This window comes from Solea senegalensis, linkage group LG15, assembly GCF_019176455.1.
Source record: "Solea senegalensis isolate Sse05_10M linkage group LG15, IFAPA_SoseM_1, whole genome shotgun sequence".
Lineage (NCBI taxonomy): Eukaryota > Metazoa > Chordata > Actinopteri > Pleuronectiformes > Soleidae > Solea > Solea senegalensis.
Genome location: NC_058035.1, coordinates 938381 through 964478, shown reverse-complemented (window position 1 = coordinate 964478; position 26098 = coordinate 938381). Strand labels below are relative to the sequence as shown.

The 26098-nt window shown below is 38.5% G+C and overlaps 2 protein-coding genes across 4 annotated transcripts in view; one reads left to right on the top strand and one right to left on the bottom strand.

Moving 5' to 3' along the window:
* Window positions 1-1105: 1105 nt before the first annotated feature.
* Window positions 1106-18932, bottom strand: ccdc85a (coiled-coil domain containing 85A). The gene is made up of 4 exons (XM_044045154.1): window positions 18240-18932; window positions 16074-17139; window positions 3147-3204; window positions 1106-2856 (listed from the first exon to the last, which is right to left on the bottom strand). The coding sequence occupies exons 1-4, from the start codon at window positions 18513-18515 to the stop codon at window positions 2841-2843; spliced, it is 1416 nt and encodes a 471-aa protein (XP_043901089.1). The 5' UTR covers window positions 18516-18932; the 3' UTR covers window positions 1106-2840.
* A 1508-nt stretch (window positions 18933-20440) lies between these two features.
* The window catches only part of si:ch211-250c4.3 (uncharacterized protein LOC100535981 homolog), a 33730-nt gene continuing 28072 nt past the window's right edge, over window positions 20441-26098 (top strand). For all 3 annotated transcript variants that reach the window (XM_044046434.1, XM_044046435.1, XM_044046433.1), the window contains exon 1: window positions 20441-20582. In XM_044046434.1, the coding sequence (XP_043902369.1) occupies window positions 20504-20582 (79 nt within the window). In that variant the 5' untranslated portion in view covers window positions 20441-20503. The remainder of the gene's footprint in view (window positions 20583-26098) is intronic.

Genomic DNA, 26098 nt, shown 5'->3' with positions numbered 1-26098 from the left:
GGATTCCAAACATCTATGCTGTCAAAGATGAGTTTATGTGGGCGCTTTTCTTCATAAGTCTTTATTTAGCCGCCCACAGTAAATACAGCTTTAGTTCTTCCAACTCAAAATACTTGAAATGTAAGAATGTTCACATTTATGTAACCACTGAGTAAAACAAAAGCACAGCTGAATGATCTTTTTGGTCAGTTAAGTCTTTTTGGACAAATATTATAACTGCATTGTCAATAAATTTCCCACCTGATCTGATCAATAATTAGCCTGTTGAAATAATAGAGGGATTTAAATATTAACAAAAGCCTTTTATTACACTTTTAAGTCAATAATAACCATGGTAGAGCAGAGGCTGAACTAAAGTTATAGCAAAATTATTATTTTTTGCCAAAGTTTACATTTGCCAAACTTTAGCTTTGCTAAATATTATTACATAAAATACAAGTTGCTGAGTTTTCGCTAACATTTGAGAATAAACATTATAAATAGTGTCGTGTTAAACGTAATCGCTTCGGCAGATTCTTCACCATTTTGGAATCAGAAAATGCTCGTTAAGTTAAAAATATGCTTAAGATAAATATCAGTAGTAGCACAGTTTGTTCATTTATAATATCTTTTATATGAAAATTCTGTTGGTACATTTTCTAAACTCAACAATAATAAATGAATCAAACAAGTACTTTTCTCTTAATGTGAACAAAAAAAATGATGTGTTCAGTCTGTCCTGAATATCTGAACACGGAGCACGTCCTGTCTGTCTGCCGAGCTTTAAAAACTTACGTTGATTTATAATCATTCATCATTGGGCGTCTGCTTTTAAAACACTGTCAGACGTGACTTGGTCTCCAAAAGATATTTAAAAATTGAAAATCCATGAATCATTGAGCACTGTATTTTGAGTTTTTTTTTTTCCATTGGATCCATATTATTCTCCTGTTAAATGATTAAATCTGTTCTGCTTTAAGACTTAAATCATTAAAACCTTGGACAAGCTCACTGTCCATATACATATATATATATATATATATATATATATGTGTATATATATGTATGTATATGTATGTATGTATATATATATATATATATATATACACATACATATATTTATATGTATATATATTGCTTGTGAGACAAAGAAATGACATCACATGTCCATGACTAGATACCTGGAAGTGTGGAAAATGAATGAATTAGCCATCTACACATACACACAGGCATTTTATGACCAAACACTGTCGGTATAAGAACGGATCTCGACACAAAAGCTTAACGAGGAGAAGAAAATGATCGTCCACGTCCTTGAATACTTGTTTCTCTCTGTAACGTCTCAAATGACGACAAAAGAACAAAATTCCACACGGTGGCTGCACAACATGGAATATTATGAGAAAACTCTGCTGGTAACTGTGCCGTCCTATTTTAATATATTTTGCAATAACACAGAAAGCTGTACTTACTGAAATAATAGAAGAAGAAGAGTTCTTTTGAAGAATCATTCCACTTAGATACAACGCTGTTACTGGCATTATTCCTGCATTACACCTGGAAATCTGGAACAATAAGCAGTTGGATACTGACTTGGGTATTCTTTTTTTCTATACCGATATTTGTCCGATACAGCATATTTTTATATATATATATATGTGTGTATCATTTACTAGCTCATTTAGCTACAACCAGCCATTCTTTTATCTCTTTTAGTTTCTTTCTCTTTAGTCATTTTTCTTACAGGCTGCAATAAATCACATACATACTCTGCAAGAAGAGCGATATTTGTTATCACAGCTTGTTCTTGGCACATGTGGGCAGAACTTTTTCTTGCGTGGTGTCCGATATCTATTGTGTGATCGGTCAGAAATTCGAAGAGGATGGTTAATGCGGAAAAGTGGAAACTTCCCAGGAGTTCTGCACAAAGACATTACCTCGACCAAACATTAGCCTTACTGAACATTATCTTAGCCAAATTTTAACTTAGCCAAACGTAAGCTTTGCCAAATGGTAGGGTTAAAAAACTTTCCAGGATTTCTGCACTTGAGTTTTTCCTAAAGTATGAAATGTCCTGGCCAGAAATAATTCTGTTCTAGTTCCACCTTTGAGAAAAATAACACATTTCTCTGTTCTTGCAGAGTATGTAAAAGCCTTTTATCCTTTAAATAACAGAGTCCTTAGTTAAAATGACCTCTAAATCCTCTTGTGTTTCAGTTCCAGGTCTTTTGTCAAAGTAGAATGAACCTAAAACATACTGTGTAACTTTTACCATAATCACTGTTGCTGTGATTGTGTAGAAAATGAGGGCGAAATGTAAATTCCAGTCTTTATACTTCATATACTTCACATACTCTTCATCCAGAAGCTCTCTCCTGTCTTTCCAAAGGAGGTAGGACAATTCTGCTGGCGATACAAAAATCCATTTTTTCTCTCTTCTTTCTTTTTTAGCAGTGCAGATGCGATGTCTCCGCTCATCTGTACAGTCACATTCAGTGTGGTGGTTAATGCATAGCAGCAGCAGCAGCAGCAGCAGCAGCAGACAGGGCAAAGACAGACAGAGAGAGAGAGAAAGAGTGTGTGTTCAAGTGTTTCCAGTGTTTTGCCACTTTGTCTTCTTGTTCCGTCGGCTCCCCCTCGCCCTTCAACGCCTAATTTCTAATTTTTCATGTCATATATATCCATCTAGTTATGCATCGATCCACTTTGTCTCTCTTGTTCAATAACTCAACAAGAACTCCGTCTCTCTCTTGGGGGCGTGTGTGTGCGTGTGCGTGTGTGTGTTTGTGTGTGCGTGTGTGTGTGTGCGTGCATGTGTGTGTGTGAGTCATCGCAGCAGCATCTGAGGAGGCATGTCAGGGTCAGGAAGCGTCAAAGCTGAAAGACATGAGGGAAATGGTGCATTAGTGCATGTGGATTCATGTGGATTTATCACTGAATATTAACCCAATCCTGACACCTTAGGGAGGATTTTTAAGTAAGATCCACTGTCTGATGATTGAATAACACGTTTATCTCTGGAAATTAGAAAAAAATTAACTATATATGTTATGGGTGAAGTGGCCCTTTAACAGGTTTAGACTCTGGTAACATTTAGTTTGGTGTAAATGTTCCATGTGTCTATAGAAAGAGCAACATGTGTGTGTGTGTGTGTGTGTAAATCTTACCTATCCCAAAGTTTGACACTTCTACAGGCACTGGTGCAGCAGCCAGCAGATATCAGAGCTGCAGAAACATCAATAGGAATGAAGAGAAATATTCATCACTGACGGCACTCACACACACAAACATAAAGCGTCGCATTACTCGTCAGTTAGTTGCAGAACAGCAGCAGCAGCAGCAGCAGCTCATTTGGTGCCTGCCAACATTCAGCTATTGTTGTTGCCAAAATGCAGCTGTGAAAGTTATAAAAAGTGGCATAAACGATTCATTGCTGCTCTTGCACAATTTCACACAGATTAAGGCGGATATATATCTATATAGATATATAGATATATATCTATATATATCTATATATCTATCTATATAGATATATAGATATATATGATGGAGGATGGAGGGAATGGTGCCAGGGAATCAGCTGTTGGAGAGGAAGAGCAAGGACCCGCTGGATTTACACAAAATGACTTCCACAAACATTCCCGAGACACTTTAGATCAATATAAACCTTGAATTCAGAACTGGTACACAATAGTAGTGATAGTTTAGTAATTTACTCTCTTTGTAAAGTGAAAAATAAGTGAAATGTTGCCTTGCAATAAAAACACCCAGGTTTGCAACCTGCTCCGACCAATGCTTCCTGTTTCCTCCCACAGTCTGAAAGCATGTAGAGGTTAACTGGACACTGTGATCATAGTGTGGAGTGTGAAGAGTGTGAATGGTTGTTTGTCTTTGTGTGTCCAGGGTGGACCCCGCCTTTCACCCTATGTCAGCTGCGAATGACTCCAACGACCCCTGACCCCTGATGTGGAGTATGGAGTGTGCACCAGTGCAAACAGGAAGAACATACTGACGGTTCCCTGGACTGAGCTGTACTCCACTGTCTCTCTCTGTAGTTCCTCGTGAACTCACTCTGCCCCCCCGTGTTGACCTGTTTTTACCTCTGCTTGTGTCTCAGCGGCAGAGGCTGTCAGAGGGAGGTGAGCACGAGCCTCTGGGCCGGTTCACAGCTGGGCGCTGGGTTTTTGCCTCAGTGCACCTCGGCGTGTGTTTGTCAGAGCGAGCGATGATGGACAGATGAAGAATAGAGTGTGTGTGTGTGTGTGTGTGTAGACGAGAGAGCCGCCACACTTTCCACATCCAGTGTCCTCAGAGACTCGCTGAGTATTTCCACCAGTGCATACATGGCTGCACTTCCATTTATCCTAAAATAAAAGTTTGTTTATAGAGTCATTTCTCATTCAGTCATTGCAGGGGTGTGTCCCACTCTAGTATGACTTGTGTCAGTTGTTACCTTGTTATCTTCTTGGGTTGTCACTTTCTATTTGGAATTTGATTTCATTATTTCAAGCGTGGGGTATAAAGTTTCATGTCCTTTGTTTGTTAGGAAACTCTATATCAGTTAAAGGGAAACATTCTGAGTTATAGAGACTCTAGGTCTAATTTGTAGATAATAACAGGATGATATTTTCTGTTGGTATCACAATCTCGTCAATCGGATGATTTCTGAGGCTGCGATCGACTGTGACGGACTTTGAGGATGGCGTCACGGGAAGACAACTTTGTGTAAAGTAAAGTCTTCTATAGAATCTGTCTGTAAACTTGCAGTTGTGGACACTTTGGTTTGTCTGTAGGAACTCTCTCTCCTCACAACCACAGACGTGAAATGTTTTGAGCCTTACAGGTTTTAGAAATAGTGATTTGTCTCGACGCAGTGCTAATGCCCGTGCACTGCCGCGGTACATCAGTGAATCAAACGCTGACAGGTTACACTCCGTACTTAGGGTAGACAAAATAAGATTGAGCTTCAGCCTATACCTTTTCTGTCTATTTCTTTATGCAGCTATTTAATGTAGAAGAATGTGTTTAAAATGTGTCACAATACAAATGTATCTGCATTGACTTGTAAATAACTGAGCACAATAAAGTGACTAACTAACATTTTCAAACCAGACCTTTTGAGGTAATATTGCTTAGGATCCAGGATACATTTGATCGGAAAGTTTCCGTTACTTCATTAAATCCAAAGAAAGTATTTCAAACAATCAAAGTCACAAATGTTCACACAAATCAACGTATGGGTTAAGGAAACAGTGGACCATAAACTCTCCCGTCCCTGTGAGTTCACAAGTTTAAGGATTTGGGGTTGAGACGAATAGCTACGAGATGCATTCAAGGAACTCTCATCACTTCTACCAATCAAAAGACTTCTGCTGCTGCCACCTTGTGGTAGTAAGTGTACTACTAATTAGATAATCATCAGCATAGTGGAAAAAAAAAAAAGAAATGCAGGTAATATTTCTGGACTCATGAATGCTGCTGCCCTCAGTTATCAATAAAACAGTAAAACGTTACAGCCCAACATCACCACATCACCACTGTTCCAAAATGACAACTCTCCCCTTGACACAGAACAATAACAACTGTACAGTAATAACAGAAGATACTCACAAGAAAAGTTCCCTCAGTCTAAAAATCACATGTCTAGTAACTGGTTCATTATACAAGGTGCCAATAAAACTATCGTCAAATAGTAAAAAGTGGACAACAATGCTCAGAGCTTTTTGAAAATATACTTTCTTAAATTGCCCACTTTGTACATGAGTTAATTTATTGACTAATTCCTCTTCTTGTTGTCGTTGTTGTGGAGAGAACAGAAACTGACGATCTCTTTGAAGAAGATCTGGTTCTTGTCTCTACCATCAAAGAATAAACACACACACACACACAATAGGTGTTTGAGGGACAAAATGGCATCTTTTCTGGATTTAAATGAAGTCTATTTTGCGTTACACAACCTCAGAACCCCTGCACTGGACTGAACCGTAATACGACAAACACGTGTTTTGTTACGACGACACAAAGGCATCCGTGCGGACATGCGTTTAGTTTGTGTGTGTGCGTGTGTGTGTGCACATGCGTGTGATCGGTGGTCAGTGTTCTAGAACACGAGCCACATGAATATGCAAAATGTTCCCGTGTCACAATAAGAGCTTCAAAGCGGAGCGGAGATGAATTGCCTGGGAAGCAGCTGTTGGCCTAGTTAGCAGGTCTGTCCTTTAACACAGGACCGCTGATCTCACACACACACACACACACACACGCACACACACACACACACGCACGGCTTGCACTTGTCCACTCAAGCTGTCAGCTTCAGCTGAAACAACCCAGAGTCCTTTACTGACCTCGAAGACCATCGAGACAGAGAGTGTGTGTGTGTGTGTGTGTGTGTGTGTGTGTGTGTTATTATCATTATTACACTTGCATTTATTCATCCTGGCTCTTGTGTGTACAACTAAAGTTGTTGCTTTGTCATACTGAGTAAACATGACTCAAGACTTTTTAATTTGATTGAGTCGTTGTTCTGCACTTACATATGAACTCTGTAAAAATAAGAGACGTTCAGTTCATTCTCCAGTTCCTCATGGGAAATCTATATTATTCCATCCACAGGACATGACCAAACACATTATACATGCAAAATACAAAAGCTAATAATCACCAGGAAGCAGAAATCTGCATGTCCTGAACCCTAATGTCATTTAGGAATAATGAAGTCCTAGATAGCCATTTAGGTAATAATAATTTAACTATAATTTATTTTGTAAACGAATGGTGAAAAACATGCTTATTTGTCCTCTATCTGGAAATGATTTTGGAGAATATCACTAAATTCTTTTCCACAGATAACTTTTTATAAAGAGAGTACTGCACTGACTTGATTTGTTCATCGATTAATATTTTTGGTCTGTAAAATGTCAGAAAATGATTGTTGTTTAAAAAAACCTGGGAATGATATTCTCAATTGTTTTGTTTTGTCCATAAACCTAAATTAATCAGTTGTGTTAATGGGGTTTTTTGTAATATGGAGCAAAGAAAGCTGAACAATCTGAAAACTTGTTTTAATTACATTAAATTTGACTAATAGCACTACATAAACCCTTACATGCTTAACAATAACATGTCTCTGTAACTACAAACTCAAGGTGCCCTTTTGCACAGCAGCCATTTTGATGCATAAAAGTCTGTATGTAAATAATCATATGAATCACGGCTGAGTTCCATTTAGCCTTATTAGCTTTTAGTTGCACACTGCTATATGCTATAAGCCCACCTCCCTGTCGTCGTTACGCTAGCTATAAAACAGCTGTGTATGGTAATAAAACCAGTGTTAAAGAAGCAAAACAGCAAATGTGATTTATGTACATCAGAGTTTGAAGTGGATGTACTTCGGTTTCTGGTTTCAATGGCATTTGATCACAGAAAAAACCCTATGTGATGTTAGCATGAAGCTAAAGTTGCATTTATGAAACATTTCAGTTGTCAGCTGCTGTAAAAAAAAATGTTTTTTTAGATAATACACAAGACAAAAAAGTAAACAAACACGGTTTGTGGGTGTTTAGCAGAGGTATTTCACATGCTTACGAGATATAGCTTGTCCATGTTTGGGGGAAAAAATCAATAAGCTAGCATGCTGAACATGATCAGCAACTCAGCTACTGAGCTCATGCTATGTACCTATGTAGCAATACTAAAGTTGGTCTCAAACTCTAGCAGTGATTAGCTAACGTTAGCTAGCTAGGATACGACAGGGTTTTTTTATTTAACAGTTTGTCCTCATACAACTTTCTAAATCACCTTAAAAAAAAAACCTCCAGTGCATTGTGAAGTGAATGCTGTGAGACTGTAAAAGTGGCTTTAACAGAGATAATGTGTTCATATATAAATATATAATATATCATCCAGAATGAACTGGCTCCTCAGAGCAAAGATCACTTCTACATAAAGCCTTTACACAAAGATGCTGACGTATGCGTAATGGTATTTTATTATGCTGCAGTTTGAGAAAATGCATGGTCGTGGTTACTGGACTCCACGGAGGATTGTGTACATCAACTCCTCTGTTTCTCTCTTTCTCTTATTGGTCCTTCTTAAGACACAATCTGTAAGATGACAAACTCATTTACTTAACTACTGTGTTTCGCACAAACGCAGAGACAAACACAGACAATACAGTTTACAGTTGTTGGAACATTCTGGTTTCACTGCATAGAGAAGAATAATCTAATAAGTGATCCGTGGAAAAAACAAGTGATTTTTACACTTGCACACAGACGTAATTGATCTACTGCCTCCATCAATAAATGTAAATGTGTTACTTTGTTGCTAAGGGACTATATATAGGGACTATATGACAACATATATATTTGCATCTGTGGACACATTTAATTCAATCAGGTGATAAAGTAATTCTCCAGAAATAAGATGATATTAATGATTGGACCAAAGCTCTAGGACAAGTTCGTTCAAATACCATTGGTGCAAAATCGCCCAAAAATGGCCGTTCAACCCAAGATGGTGGCCTTCCTATAGGACTCATGGTAAAGTCGTCATTGACTTTTTGGATTGTCCTGACATGATTAACGCGTGTACCAACTTTCGTTGATGTATGTGAAAGCATTTAAAAAAAAATCCCCTAATAAAAGCTTCTTTTTTTAATTTTCGTAAGCCCCTCACACTTTTAGAAGCACATTCGCCGAGCGACTTGCAGATGTACATTTCCACAGGGATTGATGCTGTCGCAAAAATCTGTATGTTCAGGTCCTCAAAAATGCGATTTACTTGGGTGAAAAATAATAAGAAAAATAATAATAACTACTTCAGTTTCAATAGTAATAATAATGATAGGAGACAGGAGGGGTTTTGTGCTCATAACTTCCTGATAATCAATGCACTGAAAAACAGGACAAACTGTATGCCAAGCACACAAGAAATATCCAGGTAATATAAAGGAAGTGTGGGGAAATAAAAAAGAAGATGAAGGAGTAGAAAATTGAGAAGGAAAAAGCAGATCTGGGCGAAACAAAACCCAAAATCTCATTCTCCTGAACAGCAACTAGACAAATTAAAAATGTGAAGATGGATGAGCCTCTCATTCTGAAGGAGATTAAAAACAGAAATATGTAATAACACATAGTAAATTGATGTCTACAGATAAAATATGAACTGATACCTGAAGGATGAAAAGATGGTGTTATTCATTCAATACTCGTGTTTTCTTTCATTCAAACACAAACAGTTGTCGCCAGCTCGGCGGAACAGATTGTGTGGACTGAACTGGCCGAGGGTCACACCACCAGTGTCCACACCGGGACACGAGCCAGAAGTCCAGTTACTGGACTGTCATCCAAACAGACCATAATAGTGATGAGATAGGAGACATGGAATCATTATTCATTTTAACTCTGACACATGGTCGCAGAGATGAAATGTGCACATTTTAGTTTCCAAAAACATTACATTTAAATGAAATGTAATCCACATATGTCCTTCAGCAGCAGGCACAATATGTGTTTAAAAATGACCGTTTTAGAGTAAATATGATCTACACACGTCATATTCCACAGACTGAAGAAAACCTCTTTGTTTCTCACAGATATCACACATGAATCATTTTCAATATGTTACTCAAGTGAAAATAAGAATAATTATGTAAAAAGGACCATTAATATACCAAATAATTGCAATTCAATATTAATATTAAATCCTTCAGCCCTACAAAGCCACTCTTATTTGCCAACATTAAAAATGACAGCTTGGAATAATGCTTTTGTCAAATAATGAGTTGACTTTTATGACCAGGAACCACCTTTTTAAATAAATGGTTTAAACACCATCACATTCACACATTTGTCTGCAAACAATGCAATTAAAAGGTCATTGAGAATGTGAATTAGTAGTAATTGTCAATTACTGTATTATGGTGAAGTTATTGAATATTTTAAAAATATCTTTTTAAATATCTGTTGCACTTTGTAGACAGTCCCTGAGAAACCCAGTATCATCATTGTTCACTCGTCTTTCAAAATTAAAAGTAAGTAAAATTTAACAACGGATAACGAACTGTTGATTTGATTTTCAAAATAAAATGAAAATGCATAACAGGTTTTTCCCGTTTTGTCCAGCTTTGATTTGTCGAAAGTTACGTGACCCAAACTTAGGAAGATATTCACGGATTGGAACTTCCGTGATCAATAACATTTAAACAAAACATTGTTGTAACACGTGCAAGACTCATTTTGAATCATAGCAACATAGACGACAAGCATCAGCCACATTTTCATCAGAAACAGCTGGAGAAACTACGTTGATCTCTACGTGCAGTCATCAAAGGGACCGTCTACAAAGTGCAACACCTGAAAAAAGATATTAAAAAATAAAATATTAAATAACTTCACTATAATACAGTGCACAGTCTATCGCAACCTCACATTACCATTAAATCTTCTTTTTTTGTGACATTTTTCTCCTGTTTTCCCGCTCATTTTTAAGCGATTCTAAGACAAATTGCTTCGTCCATCTATAAATGGACCTTTTTAGTTGTTATGTAGCGTTAGTGTGCGGAGGATCTTTGTGTTAATCCCGAGCACGTCAGACACTGTTGTCCTCTCAGTGATGAATCAGCTGTTATTGATTAGGCGAAACAGTTTGAAGAGTTTATATCATATTACTGCAGACACTGTTAACCTCCTGAGATCAATGTGCTAATCCCACGTTAATCACTGCTCCTCAACGATCAATGAGCAAATTAAAGTGTTGGAAAAAGCAGAATGTAATATAATATATGAAGGATCATTTCATTTATTTGTCTCGGTCGTTAATGTTCAATCAACATATTATTCACTTACAATTCTCCTCTATTCATTTATGTATTGAATTGTTTATTTATTTACATCCGTCTAAAGCTCCACTTTTGTTAGCATTAATTCTAAACAATGGAATATATATATTAAAATACTATGTTTAAAACTGACTTAAGCAACTGAGTAGTTTAATCTTATCTTATTTCTTACAACCTCAGAGGTGTCACATGTTAATGCAAATCTTTTAATTAGCAGCTTACTTTCCTGTCACTGTTTGACACGGTGCTTCATTAAGTGTTAAATATTTATTTATCTATAAAACAGGAAAATGTGCTTCTTTATAAACCCTTCTTGTAAGACGTGATTTTTTCATTATTTGTGGAAATTATCCAAAACAACTCAAATCAAACGTCATATTTATCTGGATATTTTTGGTCCATGTTATAGACTTTATTTGCTCTTTCTACATTTCCTTTTTGGACATGGTAATATTATCATTTATTCTAAAAGAATAAAAGCAGCGTGACACATTAAAAAACACGATCACAAGCTTTCATGGAAATAACCTATAGAAATATATAAAGATTATTCTCCAATATGGCTCGATTACTTTTCGCTAATTCTTCCAGTTTGGAGTTATGTTGCACATAAGGTGATGGAGACAGCCAAAAACTAAGTTGCACCAAATTTCACGAAACTTGGTGGGAACATGTCACAGCCCAAGACGAACAAAAAAGTCTTTTGGGACCATGACCTTAACGCAACAGGAAGTCAACCATTTTGAACCGTCCATCTTAGCGGTTTGCACGTTAATGAACAAACTTGTCTGAGCAAGATAATCGTACTAACATAAATAATTTTGTCAATTTGTACTTTCAAATGTTATTTACTCTATTATCATTTTGGATTTGACATATATTAAGAATATTTACATTAATCTTATGTTATAATTAAGACAGAAACAGGTTTGATAAGATGTATCTTCTTCCTGCTTCTTTTTACTGATCATGTTTTTACAAATTTGTTATTGGACATGAGCAGCGTATGACCTGATAAAACCTGGGCCTGTTTGTGTTGTTGTTGTTGTTGTTGTTGCTGTGACTCACTGGGAGGCAGAGTGATACATAAAACTGCTAAAGATGTTCTCCTTCCATTGAGTGGCGCCATTTTTCCAGTGTCCAATTGGCCGTGAAGCACTTTTATTAAGTTTCTGCTCGGTTCAGTGATCCACTTACAACAGCAGTAACTTGTTAAATTTTATGGTCCATGCTGTGAGGAAGCACCGCTCCAGGGTCTGGAACACGGACCTGAGAGTGGACTGTCTGGTTGAGACAACGTGACGGAGCTTCAGATTAATTTAAATTAGTCAAAAACAGATGAACAGATTCATATTTTTTTTACTGTAGAAATCCAATCAATCTGCCTCACTTTTGTCCGGATCAGCACCGTCTCCTTTCTCGTAGACGATGTGTCCAAGGAAAATGGATTTCTTGTGGGTGTTTGATGTGCTGAGACACGGTGGAAAAAACAACATTTATTTATTTGTCATCAAGTTACACTCGACAGGTTTTTTTCCTCCACAGTTTTTCTTTTTGCTGTGCAATCCAGATCAATAGGCCCTCGCTATCAGGTCTACAATCCCTGAAACAAAACAGAAACTAAGAGAACAAACTACAAAACTCCAACAAAGCATAAAAAGACAAACATCTTCTCCCTTCTGATTTATATTGTTAGAAAGAAAATATATATATGTTGTATTTTAAAGAACTTAAAGGCAGCACAATAATATACTGGTTATATAATAGTTATAATAGTATACTGTGACATTAAAAAAGAATAAAATAATTTTAATCTGATAACTTGAAAAGTTCTCCTACAGAAGACATAATCCTTCTAGAATGTTTGTGGTGATAAAGAAAAGGAGTGTATCATCTGCATATAAAGGAACAATAATGACCAAAAGGCTGGAAAAAAATGTGTGTATATTTAACCAAATAGCTTCATTATAACAATAGGGAACTAAAATGTGATCTAAAATTGGATATTTAACCTTTTTTGTTGCTATTAAATCTTACTTTTTGACATTTTTCTGCTGTTTTTCGTTCATTAAGAGCCAAACTTTTAGGACTTGGAACATTAAATCAAGACATCGTGTACCTGTGATTTTACACCACAGGGACTTTTTGTCCCACTTGAGAGAATTAGTGTTGGAATAAAATGACACAATAAAACCACCCAGCACTGTCCAAGCATTTAACACTACAACGTCCTAAAAACATAACGTGTAAATGAGTGAATGTTCAACTGCTGCGAGTGAGCGCCCAGGTTTGTTTAAGTTGTTTAAGGTTCAAATGGTCAAATGTGTTTATGCACAGATTTATTTCAGTGACGGCCGTAAAGATGAAGGTATTCACATGAAAGTGGCTCAGGGTTATTAATAGCACCGGCGATGTGATACATTATGTGCTCCCTTGACTACTGACGCTGCGCGTTTATGTATGTATGTGTGTGTGTTGTTGTATGGGTATCATTGTGAGGACCAAAAACTTATATACCTAAGGAAGTGAGGATATTTTTGCTGGTCGTCATTCTGAAACACATAAATTTGTCTTTTTCAGGGTTCAGACCTGTTTTTAGGGTTAGGGTAAAGCAAGGGGGTCAAACTAATTTTAGTTCTGGTAAAATAATAGCATAGTAACCTATAAACAACAAGAACTCCCAAGAACTTCTTTTCCCTGTTGTACAAAACTTATTATGAACAACATGAATAAAAAATATATATATAAATATAGTTTTTCAGTTGAATTCATTAAATACAGTTTTCACGAATTGAACCTGTTCTGGCCAGTGGGCCTTACGTTTGACACCCCTGGGGTAAAGGTCAGGGTTAGGCACATAGTTGTGATGGTTAGGGTAAGGGAACGTATTATGTCCATGAATGTCCTCATAATGAATGCTATACAAACGTGTGTGTGTGTGTGTGTACTTTGTGCTTGCCATCTCAAAACTTCCTGCCTATGCACAATAATGTGAGCTCAGACCGTCTGGACTCAAACTCAAAACTGCTGTGTCTTCACTTGCACTTAGAGCACTGATGTAAAACACACACACACAGACTTGTTTTTATGTCTTAGTGAGGACACACATCCTTGACATCAATCATTTTTTGGACCTTATTGACCTCACAAAGATATAAATACAGGTACACACACACTGGGAAACACAAAGACATGCATTCAGCCCATCTGTTGCAGTCAACTCCATATCTGAACCTTAAACATTGACTGTTCACACACAGACTTCACACACACACACACACACACACTGGTTTTGCAATCTTTGTGCGAACACATCATTGACATTATGCATTCCCTTACCTTAACCTTAACTATCACACCTAAATGTCTAATGCTTATCCTAACTCTTACCTTAACCTAATTCTAACTCTAACCTAGGTATTAATCCTCAAAAAGCACATCAAAGTAGCCCACACATCAGTAGGCCACATGTCAGTGGCCCACACGCCAGTGGACCACACGTCAGTGGACTACACGTCAGTCGACCACACATTAGTAGACCACACGTCAGTAGATCACACATCAGTAGGCCACATGTCAGTGGACCACACATCAGTGGACCACACGTCAGTAGACCACACGTCAGTTGACCACACGTCAGTAGGCCACACATCAGTAGGCCACACGTCAGTGGACCACACGTCAGTGGACCACACGTCAGTGGACCACACGTCAGTAGGCCACACGTCAGTCGACCACACGTCAGTCGGCCACACGTCAGTAGACCACACACCAGTAGACCACACGTCAGTGGACCACTACTGTCTTTGCTGCTTTGACAGTGTAAATGTCCCCACTGTGGGACTAATCTTTGTCTTAAAATAAAGTTGTGTGGATCAGCTGAAATGTCCTCACAAAGACGGGTTTACTTGACAATTGGTTCACACAGTGTATTAAAGACATGTTCACACACACACAAATGGAAGCGGAGAAAAAAAAGGATTTCTGTCACTCAACACCATGTTGTGCTGCCGTCAGCAAAAAAACTCCATTTCCATTGTCTCAAATCGAGTCTTAAATCAAGTTCAAAGACGAGTAAAGTGAGTTAGAGCGTGTTTCATCAACATTAATTGGTTTAGAAACACACACACATGTGTACAGAGACAGAGACACCACAACAAAAAAGAGCGAGCGTTTGGAATAATTAACGTTCACAAAATGGTACGTCCCAAACACAAACACACGTAGTCCTCTGCTGTCACGGCGCTGCCTTTTATGAGTCGCGTGTGGAGTAAATGAGTGTGGACTGTGTCAGAGGACGCTGTCAAACAGGAGCTCATTAAAACCAGAGGATTCTGCATAAATGTCCATTCATTTGGACAAACTCAACAAAGCCTTACTGTATCTCTAAACCAGTCCTCAGTACCTTAAAGTAATGTATGAAGTATGTTACCAGAAAATAAATGACTTTGGTAGAAGTTGAAGTCACTTTTTATAATATTACTTAAATAAAAATGTTTACTTAAAGTTTATGACATTTATTGTCAGTTTCATGACAGAAAAATGTCCTAAAGAGGCGACGAATACAAGAACATGCACGTCAAAATGTCATTGTCTTCTGTCTCTCACCTCTCTGCACTCACTACCATTTCCCAAAGGTGTGTGTGTGTGTGTGTGTGTGTGTGTGTGTGTGTGTGTGTGTGTGTGTGTGTGTGTGTGTGTGCCCCTGGATACCTCAAGGGTATTGATGTAACCCTGGACAGTTGCATTATTACCCATAATCCCCTGCTTTACAACACATACATACACACACAGAAACACACATGTGAGTCTCTCCTTATGTGTTCAAACCAAACATGAAGCAAATTTCTACCTTCCGTGAAATTAAGTCGATGAAAATCTAAAAGTAGACACACAGGAAGTTGTCGATTGTTGTTGCACGAGTGAAAACACAAAGACGTGTCCACAAAAGGTTTCAGCAGTCAAGTTACTTGAAGAAATAAACGGTTCTTGTCCCCGCCCGCCCCTGCTCTGCTGGTGTATGCACACAAACGCTCCTTCGGTCAGTTCTGATAGTTTTGCTTGGTTTTCAGATAAAGGATACAGTAAAAAATAAATAATGTTTTGTTTCTGTTCACAAAGACCAAACAAAAGTAGAAAAATAAAAACACTGAAAGTTATGCACTGCACCTTTAACATCCAACACATAAGTCCTCAATGAACGTGTGAAATCAGGAATGAAAGATGAGGTCAAAATATCAAAGTTTCCTACCGTTGTACAGACTCTGGTGGTGCGGGGAAAGCTCCTCCCCCACTGGTCTCCTCTGAACCCCATCTCTGCTGGTACTGGACCCACTGCTGTACCTCCCCTTACTGTGATCCAGACCAGGACTGTGGTGGCAGTGAAAGTGGTGCCGCATCATCTCCGGACTCCCCACAACCACCCTCCCCTTCCTCACCAGCTCAGGTGTCCCCGCCCCTGGCTGCTTGGTCTCTGGACTCCCATGAGCCGTCCCCACTGTGCTAACAAACCGGTGTCTTTGACTCAGCTCTGGACTGGACTTGGTGGAACCCTGTCCAGACATTATGAGCTGTTTGTGGGCCAGCAGGTCAGCGCTGCAGGATTTGAGGTGGGAGTCACACGGTAGCCTGGTGGGAGACCTGCTGTGCTTCTCGGGGCTGTGACCCCGCAGCCTGTGAGGGTCCAGGTTTGTGAGGGAACCACCACGTGGCCGGCAGGGCAGTGGGAAGGTGTGGTACTCAGAGGTGGAGCTGTTCCTCCTCCCGGTTGATTCGCAAACATCCGGTTTGTTTTTCGTGTGCTCCGAGGACACGCAGCTCGACCCACAACCGGAGCTGAGACTCGAGCCCAGGGTCGGCGGTTTGTGGTGAGGGTTGTCGGGACTGCTCGTGCTCCCCGCACTAGACGTACTGCTACCATCACCAACATCACGCAGCAGACCAGCAACTGAGACGCCTCCACCCAACTGAGACAAGCTGCTCTGACTGTCGATGGAGCTCCTGCAGCCGGGGCCGACCTGTCCACCCGTACCTCCACCTCCTCCACCCTCAGCCACAGCTGTTGCTCGCTCCTCCTCCAGCAAGAGGCACAGCTCCTTGAAGTCCTGGTTCTCCTGGATGATCTCCACCTGCCGCTGCTCTAGCTCCTTCAGCTTCTGCAGGTAGATGGCCACCTCCTTCCTCATCAGGCCGGCGCTGTAGCGGCCCAGACGCTGCCACTCGCGCAGCACGCGCTTCCCTTTCTGCCGGTCGTCGTCCAGGAAGCAGCACAGGTCCCGCAGCTCCTGGTTGTCCTGCTGAAGTTTCTGGTTCACATCCTGGAACAGAGCAACAACATGAGGGATAACATAGACCACATACTTAGTCAGAAAGTCTGTGTACTTTGTTACCTATTTGGGACCTTTTCTGACCTTCTAACACTGACCTCGTCAGGACCAGTATTCCTCATGGAGAACCTCAGAACCTCATTTCTGAGGAACTGGAAGTAAAGAGCTAGGATTTGAATTGTGGTTAGGTTAAGGTTTAGGGATAGTTTTGGTTTAACTGTACAAATAAATGGAGGGTGAGGCAGTGTCCTGACAAGAATAGCTGATAAAATGTGTTTGTGTCACTTGATTCAAACACTCTGTCACATGTTATCTCTAACTTTACTCTAACTGAACTCTAACAGAGTGGACTGTTTATGTACTTGTGAAAATAGAAAGTATTTGACGACTTGAAACCGGCACTGTGGTACTGGCAGTTATTAAGGAGCTTTTCCTGCCAACATGGCAGCGTAAGCAAACTGAGTCGCGTGACCACACCCAGAGTTGTATTTGTGGTTATGGACATATCAAGAGTATTTAGTATTTAGTATTTAATTTATAGAATCCCTAAAATACTAAAAGACAATGTAAACATTTTCGATCTACAAGTCCTAGTTGCAACAAGGGTTCAGCAAACGAGGCAAGCGCTTCAGGCCCTGAGTCGTAAGCAATAATGATACTGCAGTGTCAGGGTACCACCTCAAGGGGGCCCCAATTAGTTTGATGTCAGTCAAGAGTGTGATGGACATCTGGGGGAAAAAAATTACTGTTCACAGAGGGGCCCCCCAATGTCCCCCAGAGACCCTAGAAACAGCCCTAGCAACAACTGACAACAACACAAGTGAATAAATAAAAACATTATAATACATTAATAAATGAGTCCTTTAACAGTGCCACAGGGGATTTAACCAATCCTCTGTGAGAAACCTTCCTAGTATTAGGAGCAGAGCCCGGGGAGCAATGGGGGTTGAGTACCTTGCTCAGGGGGCCCTTAGCCCTTGTTTGACCTGGTGGGGTTCCCAGTAAACAGCCCCGTCCTTTAAAAGTTCCTGGAGCCCCTGAAGTCCCCGGAGGCGCCTCTGCTCCGTCCCCTCCTCCCCCCCGTGTCTCACCTTCAGACTCCGGATCTCGTTCAGGTGCTGCTGGAGTCTCCGGTTCACCTCGCGCATCAGATTGCCGTGTTCCACGATGACGCTCCTCTTCTCCGCCTCGGACCTCCGCAGCCTCCGCACCACCTCCTCTTTGCTCCACTTCAGCAGCAGCTCCTCGTCGCGGATTTTGGAGACGTCCTCCTCCACCTCCTTTACCTGCTGCTGCTGCTGCTGCTGCGCGCTCTCTGCGCTTCTGGACATCTGCTGATGCTGATGCTGATGCTGACCTTTCTCCATCCTTCAAAACTCCAGAGGAGACTGGATTTGACAAAAACTGTACTTTTATGAAAATTACTGCTCCTCCTCCTCCTTCTGTCGGAGACGTGACACCAAACCGAACCTCAGAACCACGCGGGTTTCCCTCCTCACACCTTCCTCCTGCTCCTCCACCACCACCTCCTCCTCCTTCTTCTCCTCCACCCTGCTTATGTCTGTGGAATCACGCCGCTTTCATCTCCCACGCCCATGCTGCAGCTGTGATGTTAGATCCTCGCTGTCAGAGCATCAGTGTGGAAACATCATGACGGTGAAGATGATGATGACGATGGTGAAGCTTCTTCTCCTCCAGCTCAGCCTCTGAGCGGCGGTTCCTCTGCTCCTTCATGCCGGCTCCTGCGCACCAACACTGAGGAGGAGGAGGAGGCTGCAGGTGAACCAGGATGATGAGGTGTGTGCACGACTCTCTCCTCCTCCTCTTCTTTATCGTTATCTTTGTCCTACAGCGCCCTCTGCTGCCTCTGCTCATGTTCCTGCACTCATTCACTTTTTCCTCAAGGTGATATTTTATGATGGAGGAGAAAGTTCTTCAAAACCTTCTTCATAAAGCACTTTAAAACAAACGCTGTGGATCATAAAAGCAACAAAATACACATAAACACAGAAAGAATTAAAATACATAAATATGTGTAAATGTAACAGGAAAGTTTTAAATAATACATGAACATGTTCATTATAATATAAATAATAACAAAATAAACTCTAATTTAACAATTTAAATACAACTGTTGACTCAACAGTATTCATCCATGTTCCTCTTGCTATAGTACCGCCAAACACCACAAGGTGGCAGCAAACCTGTATTTTTTTGTAAATTGTGGACTGGAGGCAGGATTTGTAGATTTTTATTATGAGTACTTTAAACTGCTTCATCAGTTTGAGAGATTTCATTAAAAATATGAAACAGGTCAAATAATAAAGTTTGAGTGACTATTTTATCAATCAAACGATTACTAAATAAAAATCGATCAATGCCGATAATTAAAAATGGCAAATATTGGCTCTCTTTTTACATTTAATTTAGTTTTTTCCCTATTTTTTCATTTTTCCCCCAAACTATTTAATGACTTGTTTCATGTATCTAATATATCTAATAAACTCTTTATAACTGCACTGCAGAGCAGATATTACATGTAGATTGAAGAGAAAGACAATTAATGACAATTAATGAATGTAAAATTTGTTATTAAACGGTTCAATTTTATCAAATTGAAAAAATAAAATTGGCTAAATATATAGGCTTACAAAAAAATTGCCTTAGAAAAACTATATTGGTCGAATTCTAGTAGGAATATTTTGGATAATAAATGTTATTATTTAAAACTTATTATTGAAAATGCTTCTTTTTTTTTACCATTGAATTTTAGTGGAAATATTTCCCTTCATGTCCCAGGACTCTTTAACAGTCCTAAAAAAGTCTGATTCTTCCAAAGAAATTCTATGTTTTTATTATTATTTTTTTTTAATTCTTAGTTTCTTTATATTTAAAAAAGAATAATTGAGCGTCATTGACTTCAAGGCTGTGTTTGATGTGTTTGATGTGATTGTGAAGGATTTTCCTCTTAAATCTGACTGAAGCATCAGACTCCGCCCACTTTAACTGTTCCTCCTCTCATGTGTTTGCCTTCAGGCCAAGTGTAAATCTCTCCTCCTCCTCCTCCTCCTCCTCCTCCTCCGCTGCTGTAGATTCCATTCACTCTCTCACTCACTCACTCACTCACAGAGACACAGAGTGAGTGGAGCTCATGAGGAGTCACAGGTAAAACTGTTTCCTGACTCCAGGAGACGCAGAACACGGAACCTTGAAGGAACCACATTCAAATGAAAACATGAATCTTTGAAGGAAACTTTTCTCTTTCTTTTCTTTTTTTCTTTTTGTTCTCTTTTAAACCACAAAACTTTTTTCTTTTCTTTTTTTTTTGAAGTGTGAGGATTATTTACATGACAACATGAGTGTGAGGAAGAAAAAGGCCGGGCTGGTGATCAGCTGGCAGAGGTCCATCTCCATCCTGGCTCCCTGGAGAAAAGGTACAGTCCCTGTTTTTGTGTTTCTGTGTCGACATTTGTCTGATCACCGAAAAAAATCAAATACAGAGAAGAAAAGAGACAGAAAGTCCATTTAACTTCCACCTAAGTGTGAAATTATACTAAATTATACAGATAATAATGTGCTTACAGCTCTATTGATAACAGATTTGTTATATATCATACAATAATATAAGAATGAAGTAGAGAGAACAAATGCAAACTTCACTGTAAAACAACAAAATGTAAAGTTAACAATGGAACAACAGTAATAAAAGACTGGAAACATTTAATTTAGAACATTAAAAATGTTTTTAAAAATGAAAAATTACAGAAAAAATTGAATTATTATGTCAGATTTTGTCCTCGTCATTGTTATCAAACTTTATAATAAAATAATCATAACATGAGTTAAAACACAAGACGGACAAGAAAATACAAGAAAATGATCCGAAATTAAGACTTTTTAAAAATAATAACAGGAAAAACTTAATGTAACAACACATCCTTAAAAAGAAAACAGACAAACAAGTGATTAGAAGTCAAATAACTTTATTAAAATGCTCTGTAGGTGGAGGTTTTTCTTTCCCTTTCAGAACCCAACTTTTGTGGTTCTGAAGGTTTCTGTTCGACTTTAGAAATAAAGAAAACTTCCATTTTTTCTCCTTTTCCCTTTTCAAAAACCAAATCCAAAGAAAATGTGCCATAATTTCCACACTTTAATGACTTTAGACTTTAATTTAGTTGTTTTATACCATAGACCAAGAATCATGTACGTTGGCTCTCTAGCGCCTCCTTCCCACACATGAAACTAAACTGTGTGCACTAACGTTTAATTCAGTCTGAGCAGACAGAGGAACGATCAAAGCTGAGATATTTGCTGTCGGTTCATTTTTCCCAGATTATTTTGGATTATTTTGACGGTAAAATCTGCAGCTCCAGCGTCACATGACTCTTTATTAAGATCAATAAAACACTCCGGAGGCTCCAGAACAAACTTTAAAGACCAGACTTCCTTATTTTCTCCTCTTTTTTGGCTGTTACACATGTTTTTTTATTGCGTTTAAATGAAAACACAGAGAAGAAAACAGTCTGGTTTGTTCCTTCAGAGCAGATGAGGACGTCCTCACTGTGTCTCTGTCAGTGACAGAAGAGCAGCAGCTTCTCATGAAGGACAACAAAGACTTAAATCAAAACAATAAGTGAGTGTAGCGTCATTAAAGCAGCAAATACAGCTTTATTTATACAGTATTTTAACTGAAAAAGAGACAAAACAAACTAAAAACACACCACTCTCATTTCAAAATAAAAGCCAGGAGTTGAAAAATTATTTTAATTTTAAAATGTGTTTAATATCTGCTAAAAATGACACATAACATTATGTCCCCACACGACGTAACTGCATTGACAATTATGAAATGAGAGAATAACGATGATAATAATGATTTACTGGTTATGAACGTGAGACAATCCTTTTAACATTTTTAATTTCAAATAAATCTGCTGCGATAAAATACCTTAAGATATGAAATGATACGGTACGATAAAAATGCGTTAAAATAAGATGTGCTAAAATATGATAAGTTACAAAAAAATGAGATAAGATAAAAGAAGATAGGATACACAAAAATATGATAAAATAAGATACATATATATGATGAAATAAGATAAAATACGATGAAATATGATACGCTAAAATACGCTAAAATAAAATAGGATAAAATAAAATATGATATGCTAATATACGATAAAATAAGACAAACAACCATACACAAAGAAACCTGAGATATCTTTCAAATAGATTTCTATTTCCCCAGAGGAGAAACTTGTTGTATTTTCTTTTTATTGCACATTAATCTAAATATAGATCCAACAGACAACACTGTCATTTATGCTGTTTGTGTTCTTTAACTTTCTAACATGAGCGTGTTTAATTAAAACAAGGTCACTGTGGAGTTGGTGCTAATTGTCTGTGGGTGTTTAACTGTTTAATTTTAACAGTTGCTTTTATGTGTGTCATAAAAAATACAACTTTAAAGCTGCTCTGATGTTTCTTTATGGCCTGTGAACACTCCCGTTATTATCTTCACGTTAGAGATTAAAGTCATTTTTTTGAACAATTTGAATATTTAATGTGAAGACACAGTGGAATGTCGTGTGGTTTTAAAGGGAAACTCCATGGATTTTGTGTAATAAAGTGACACAAAGTCAGTAAAACCAGGAAAAACTCGCCTAATTAAATGTGTGCCCAACATTTCAACACTCTATCTTGATGTTCAACAGCTTTTTCAAGCTGAAAACTCAGCAGCTCCTGTGTTAATGTGAGCTTAAATCGCTGATTTTCTCTATGGAATTTGGTATGGACAAACAAGTGGCTCAAACTCACTAAATGTAACAGCAGCAGCCTGTAGAAGACACATTTAATGTGAAGAAAGGAGTTTTAAAGCATTTTTAATGACAAGATTGCAGCGATTTCTCTCCTTCTTGCCGCACCCTTCTATAAAATACAGATATCACTGTCCGGTTTTCTTTGCACAGTATAGACCAGCACACCTGCTGAGCAGCAAATCCTCCAGCCACTTTATGGTGGGAGTGATGATAAATGCAGCTGTGAGTGAAGGCTGCAATAGATGAAGTGAGCTTTTGTTGAGATAACACACTGAATCCAGTGCTGGTGTGTCCCCCGCTGTGAACATGACATCACTCCACAACAATCATTTCTAATGACTAATACCTTAAACATGTCAAGGTTGACATGTCCAGAATCACACGTGAGGAATTTGAAGTTGCTGCGGTGAAAGAAGCCGGAAACGCGAGTAAACACGAGCAGAATCACTTTCAGCATTTCTGACATCACTGAAAATGTTCATTTCATCAACAGATTCATTCACTTAAAAACTCTATTTTTGGTTTTTAGTTTGTGTCAAGAATCTTTGTTATTTCATGTTTTACAGTGTGACTTTAAAGCAGACGGGTGTCAAACTAAAATATGATCAAATAAGATGCGATGTGCTAAAATCCACTAAAATAAGATATGATGCGATGTGCTAAAATCCACTAAAATACGATAAAATAACATACATTAAATATGATAAAATAAGATATGATATGCTAAAATATAATAAAATAAGATAAGATATTAAAGACGATAAAATAACATACGATAAAATAAGATAGGATACACAAAAATACGCTAATATGGGTGTCAAACATACGGCACGCGGGCCAGTTCTGGTCTACTAGAGGGTCAAATCCGGCCCGCAGGCTGACTGTGAAATATCTTACATTATGACGAGAATCTAATTGTAATGAGAAATACTATATTTTCCTGGTAACTGTGACTAAATATTTAGAAGTATATAATATAATATATATATTTTTTGGTTTTACAGCATGATTTCAACCCGTAGTGCGCACACAGCACAAATCAGTTCCACAGGTGCACCCATGATAATAATACACAACTCCTTATATGGACATCCTGGGGTTGTGTGTTTTAGTTCTCACGTCTTCAGGCTTTACCAAATGCTTATTTTCGTCTTCTTATGTGTTGTTGAGTCAAAGTTCTGATTCACTTTATCTCGAGAGAAGCGATAATTGTGCAGAAGTCACTAAAAACGAGCCAAATGAACTTTGAACTATGACATATTTCACAAATTCAATCCTATTTTTAAAAATGCACCACGAGAGAACTTTTTGCTCCGGTGTGTTTATACACTGTAGTTTTTCTATTTTGGATTTGCTGTTTTAACAAGAATTGCCCCCAAACAATGTATTTAGATGAATATTCCTGATTACCTAAAACCTTGTTTTAAAAGAACATTTGCATATTAATTCCGACTTAAGCTGGATTTAGTGAGTATGGCTCAGATTTATTATCCGTCTTTGCTTTTCTCTGTTCTGACTTAACTCTCCTCATCTCTTTTAAACGTCACAGATCAGTTAGGAACAGTTCAGGAATCAGAAGTGATGTGAGGTTTAAGAATAAGAAGAAGAGGAAGAAGAAGTCTGTGCTCCTGCACATTCTTGTCTTATCTTAATGGTTTGTGATAGTAAAGCTGGGCCTCTTAACTCTGATAAAGAGAAGAAATCTGGGTGTCGTCTTTGAGGGACTACATGGTCCTGAACGTGGGGTCCAGACTGGACCACGTGCTGAGAGACGAGGCCAAATGGAATGACAGGGGTAGATGATAGTGGAGCTGTATCTCAGCATCAGACATTTTGATCCACTGGATCCACAAGAACCTTCTGGATCTGTGTAGAAGTTTACCTGCTTGTGTCAATTACCATTTTACATAAACCTGACAAAATTCATCCTGATTCGTTAAGACGTCACTGAGATAAACTACTGTTTGCTACGTAATCTACGTAATCCGTAATCGGTGCTACCAAAATTTAATGGGAATATATTTGAGTGATCAACCCATCAGAAAACACATGATTAGTCAAAAACTATATTTAAAATATGTCTTTTTCTACAGGAAATGTAAGTTTCTCTGTAAACTGCTCTTTTTTCCTCACACCAAACCCCATAGAGAAAATCAGTGATTTTAACATCACAGCACACAGGAGTTGTTGATCCACTGCTGCCTCCATAAGTACATTCACATGTATTATTTTATGATTTCGGCATTTGAAATGCGTCTTTCTGATTTACCTCAGTGACACAAACTGGCCACACGGGGCAGCAGTAGAGCGGCAGCTGATGAGTCGCCGTGAGCTAAAAACGCTGATTTTCTCTATGGGATTCTGTTTTTTTTTTTATTGAATTTGTCACAAAAATGGTTGAACAAAGGGGAAAAGAGGAAGGAAAACAAGACTTAAAAAAGGGAGGTGTGTGTTTATGTAGGTGTGAAAACAAAGTGAGCGAAAATATTTTTGCAGCAACAGTAGCTGTTTTTGTGTTCTCAGCGGGCGGACAGCTGACAGAGCCAGATAAACTGGGATTAATCATAGTGTTCGCCTCCCGTTCTGTGTTCTTTTAATCATAACAGTGAAACAGTGAACATACTCTAATGAACTGACTCACTGTTGTGAGTGAGTGACTGTTACAGGTTGGAATTGTTGCTGCTTCAGAAAACCAGTGAGGGATTGTGTGTGTTGTTGGGATCGCGATTGTTTGACGAACGTTGCGTTTGAGTTGCGATGTTTATCACGTTCCTTTCTTTCTGGAATGTGCTCGTGCATATATTTGTTTAGTTGATGCAATGTTTTCCAGTTATACATACTGTATATATGTTTTCTCTAGAATCATTCATGCACAGCGGCCTCAGTTACATCCAGTGTGGGTGGGCGTCGTGTTTTTGTTTCCTCTCCAAATCAGTTTCTCACCACCTCAAACGTACATTATGTAAGAAATATTTTGTATATTAAGTCATAATTGATCATGATACGTCATCAGAGATGAAGGAAATTGTTGAAATGAGCTGATAACTTTGTTTATTCACAATGTAAATGTTCATTTACGACCCATGAGCTTGGTCTGATGCACAGTAACAACTTTACATTAAAAATAAATA

What these genes read in the sequence shown, in the direction of transcription:
- ccdc85a (XM_044045154.1), bottom strand. Translation starts at nt 18,515, where the DNA reads ATGGAGAAAGGTCAGCATCAGCATCAGCATCAGCAGATGTCCAGAAGC. An exon ending in ACGAGATCCGGAGTCTGAAG is followed by an intron (nt 17,140 to 18,239) that starts GTGAGACACGGG and finishes GCTCTGTTCCAG; the next exon opens with GATGTGAACCAGAAACTTCA. An exon ending in CCACCAGAGTCTGTACAACG is followed by an intron (nt 3,205 to 16,073) that starts GTAGGAAACTTT and finishes ATGTTTCTGCAG; the next exon opens with CTCTGATATCTGCTGGCTGC.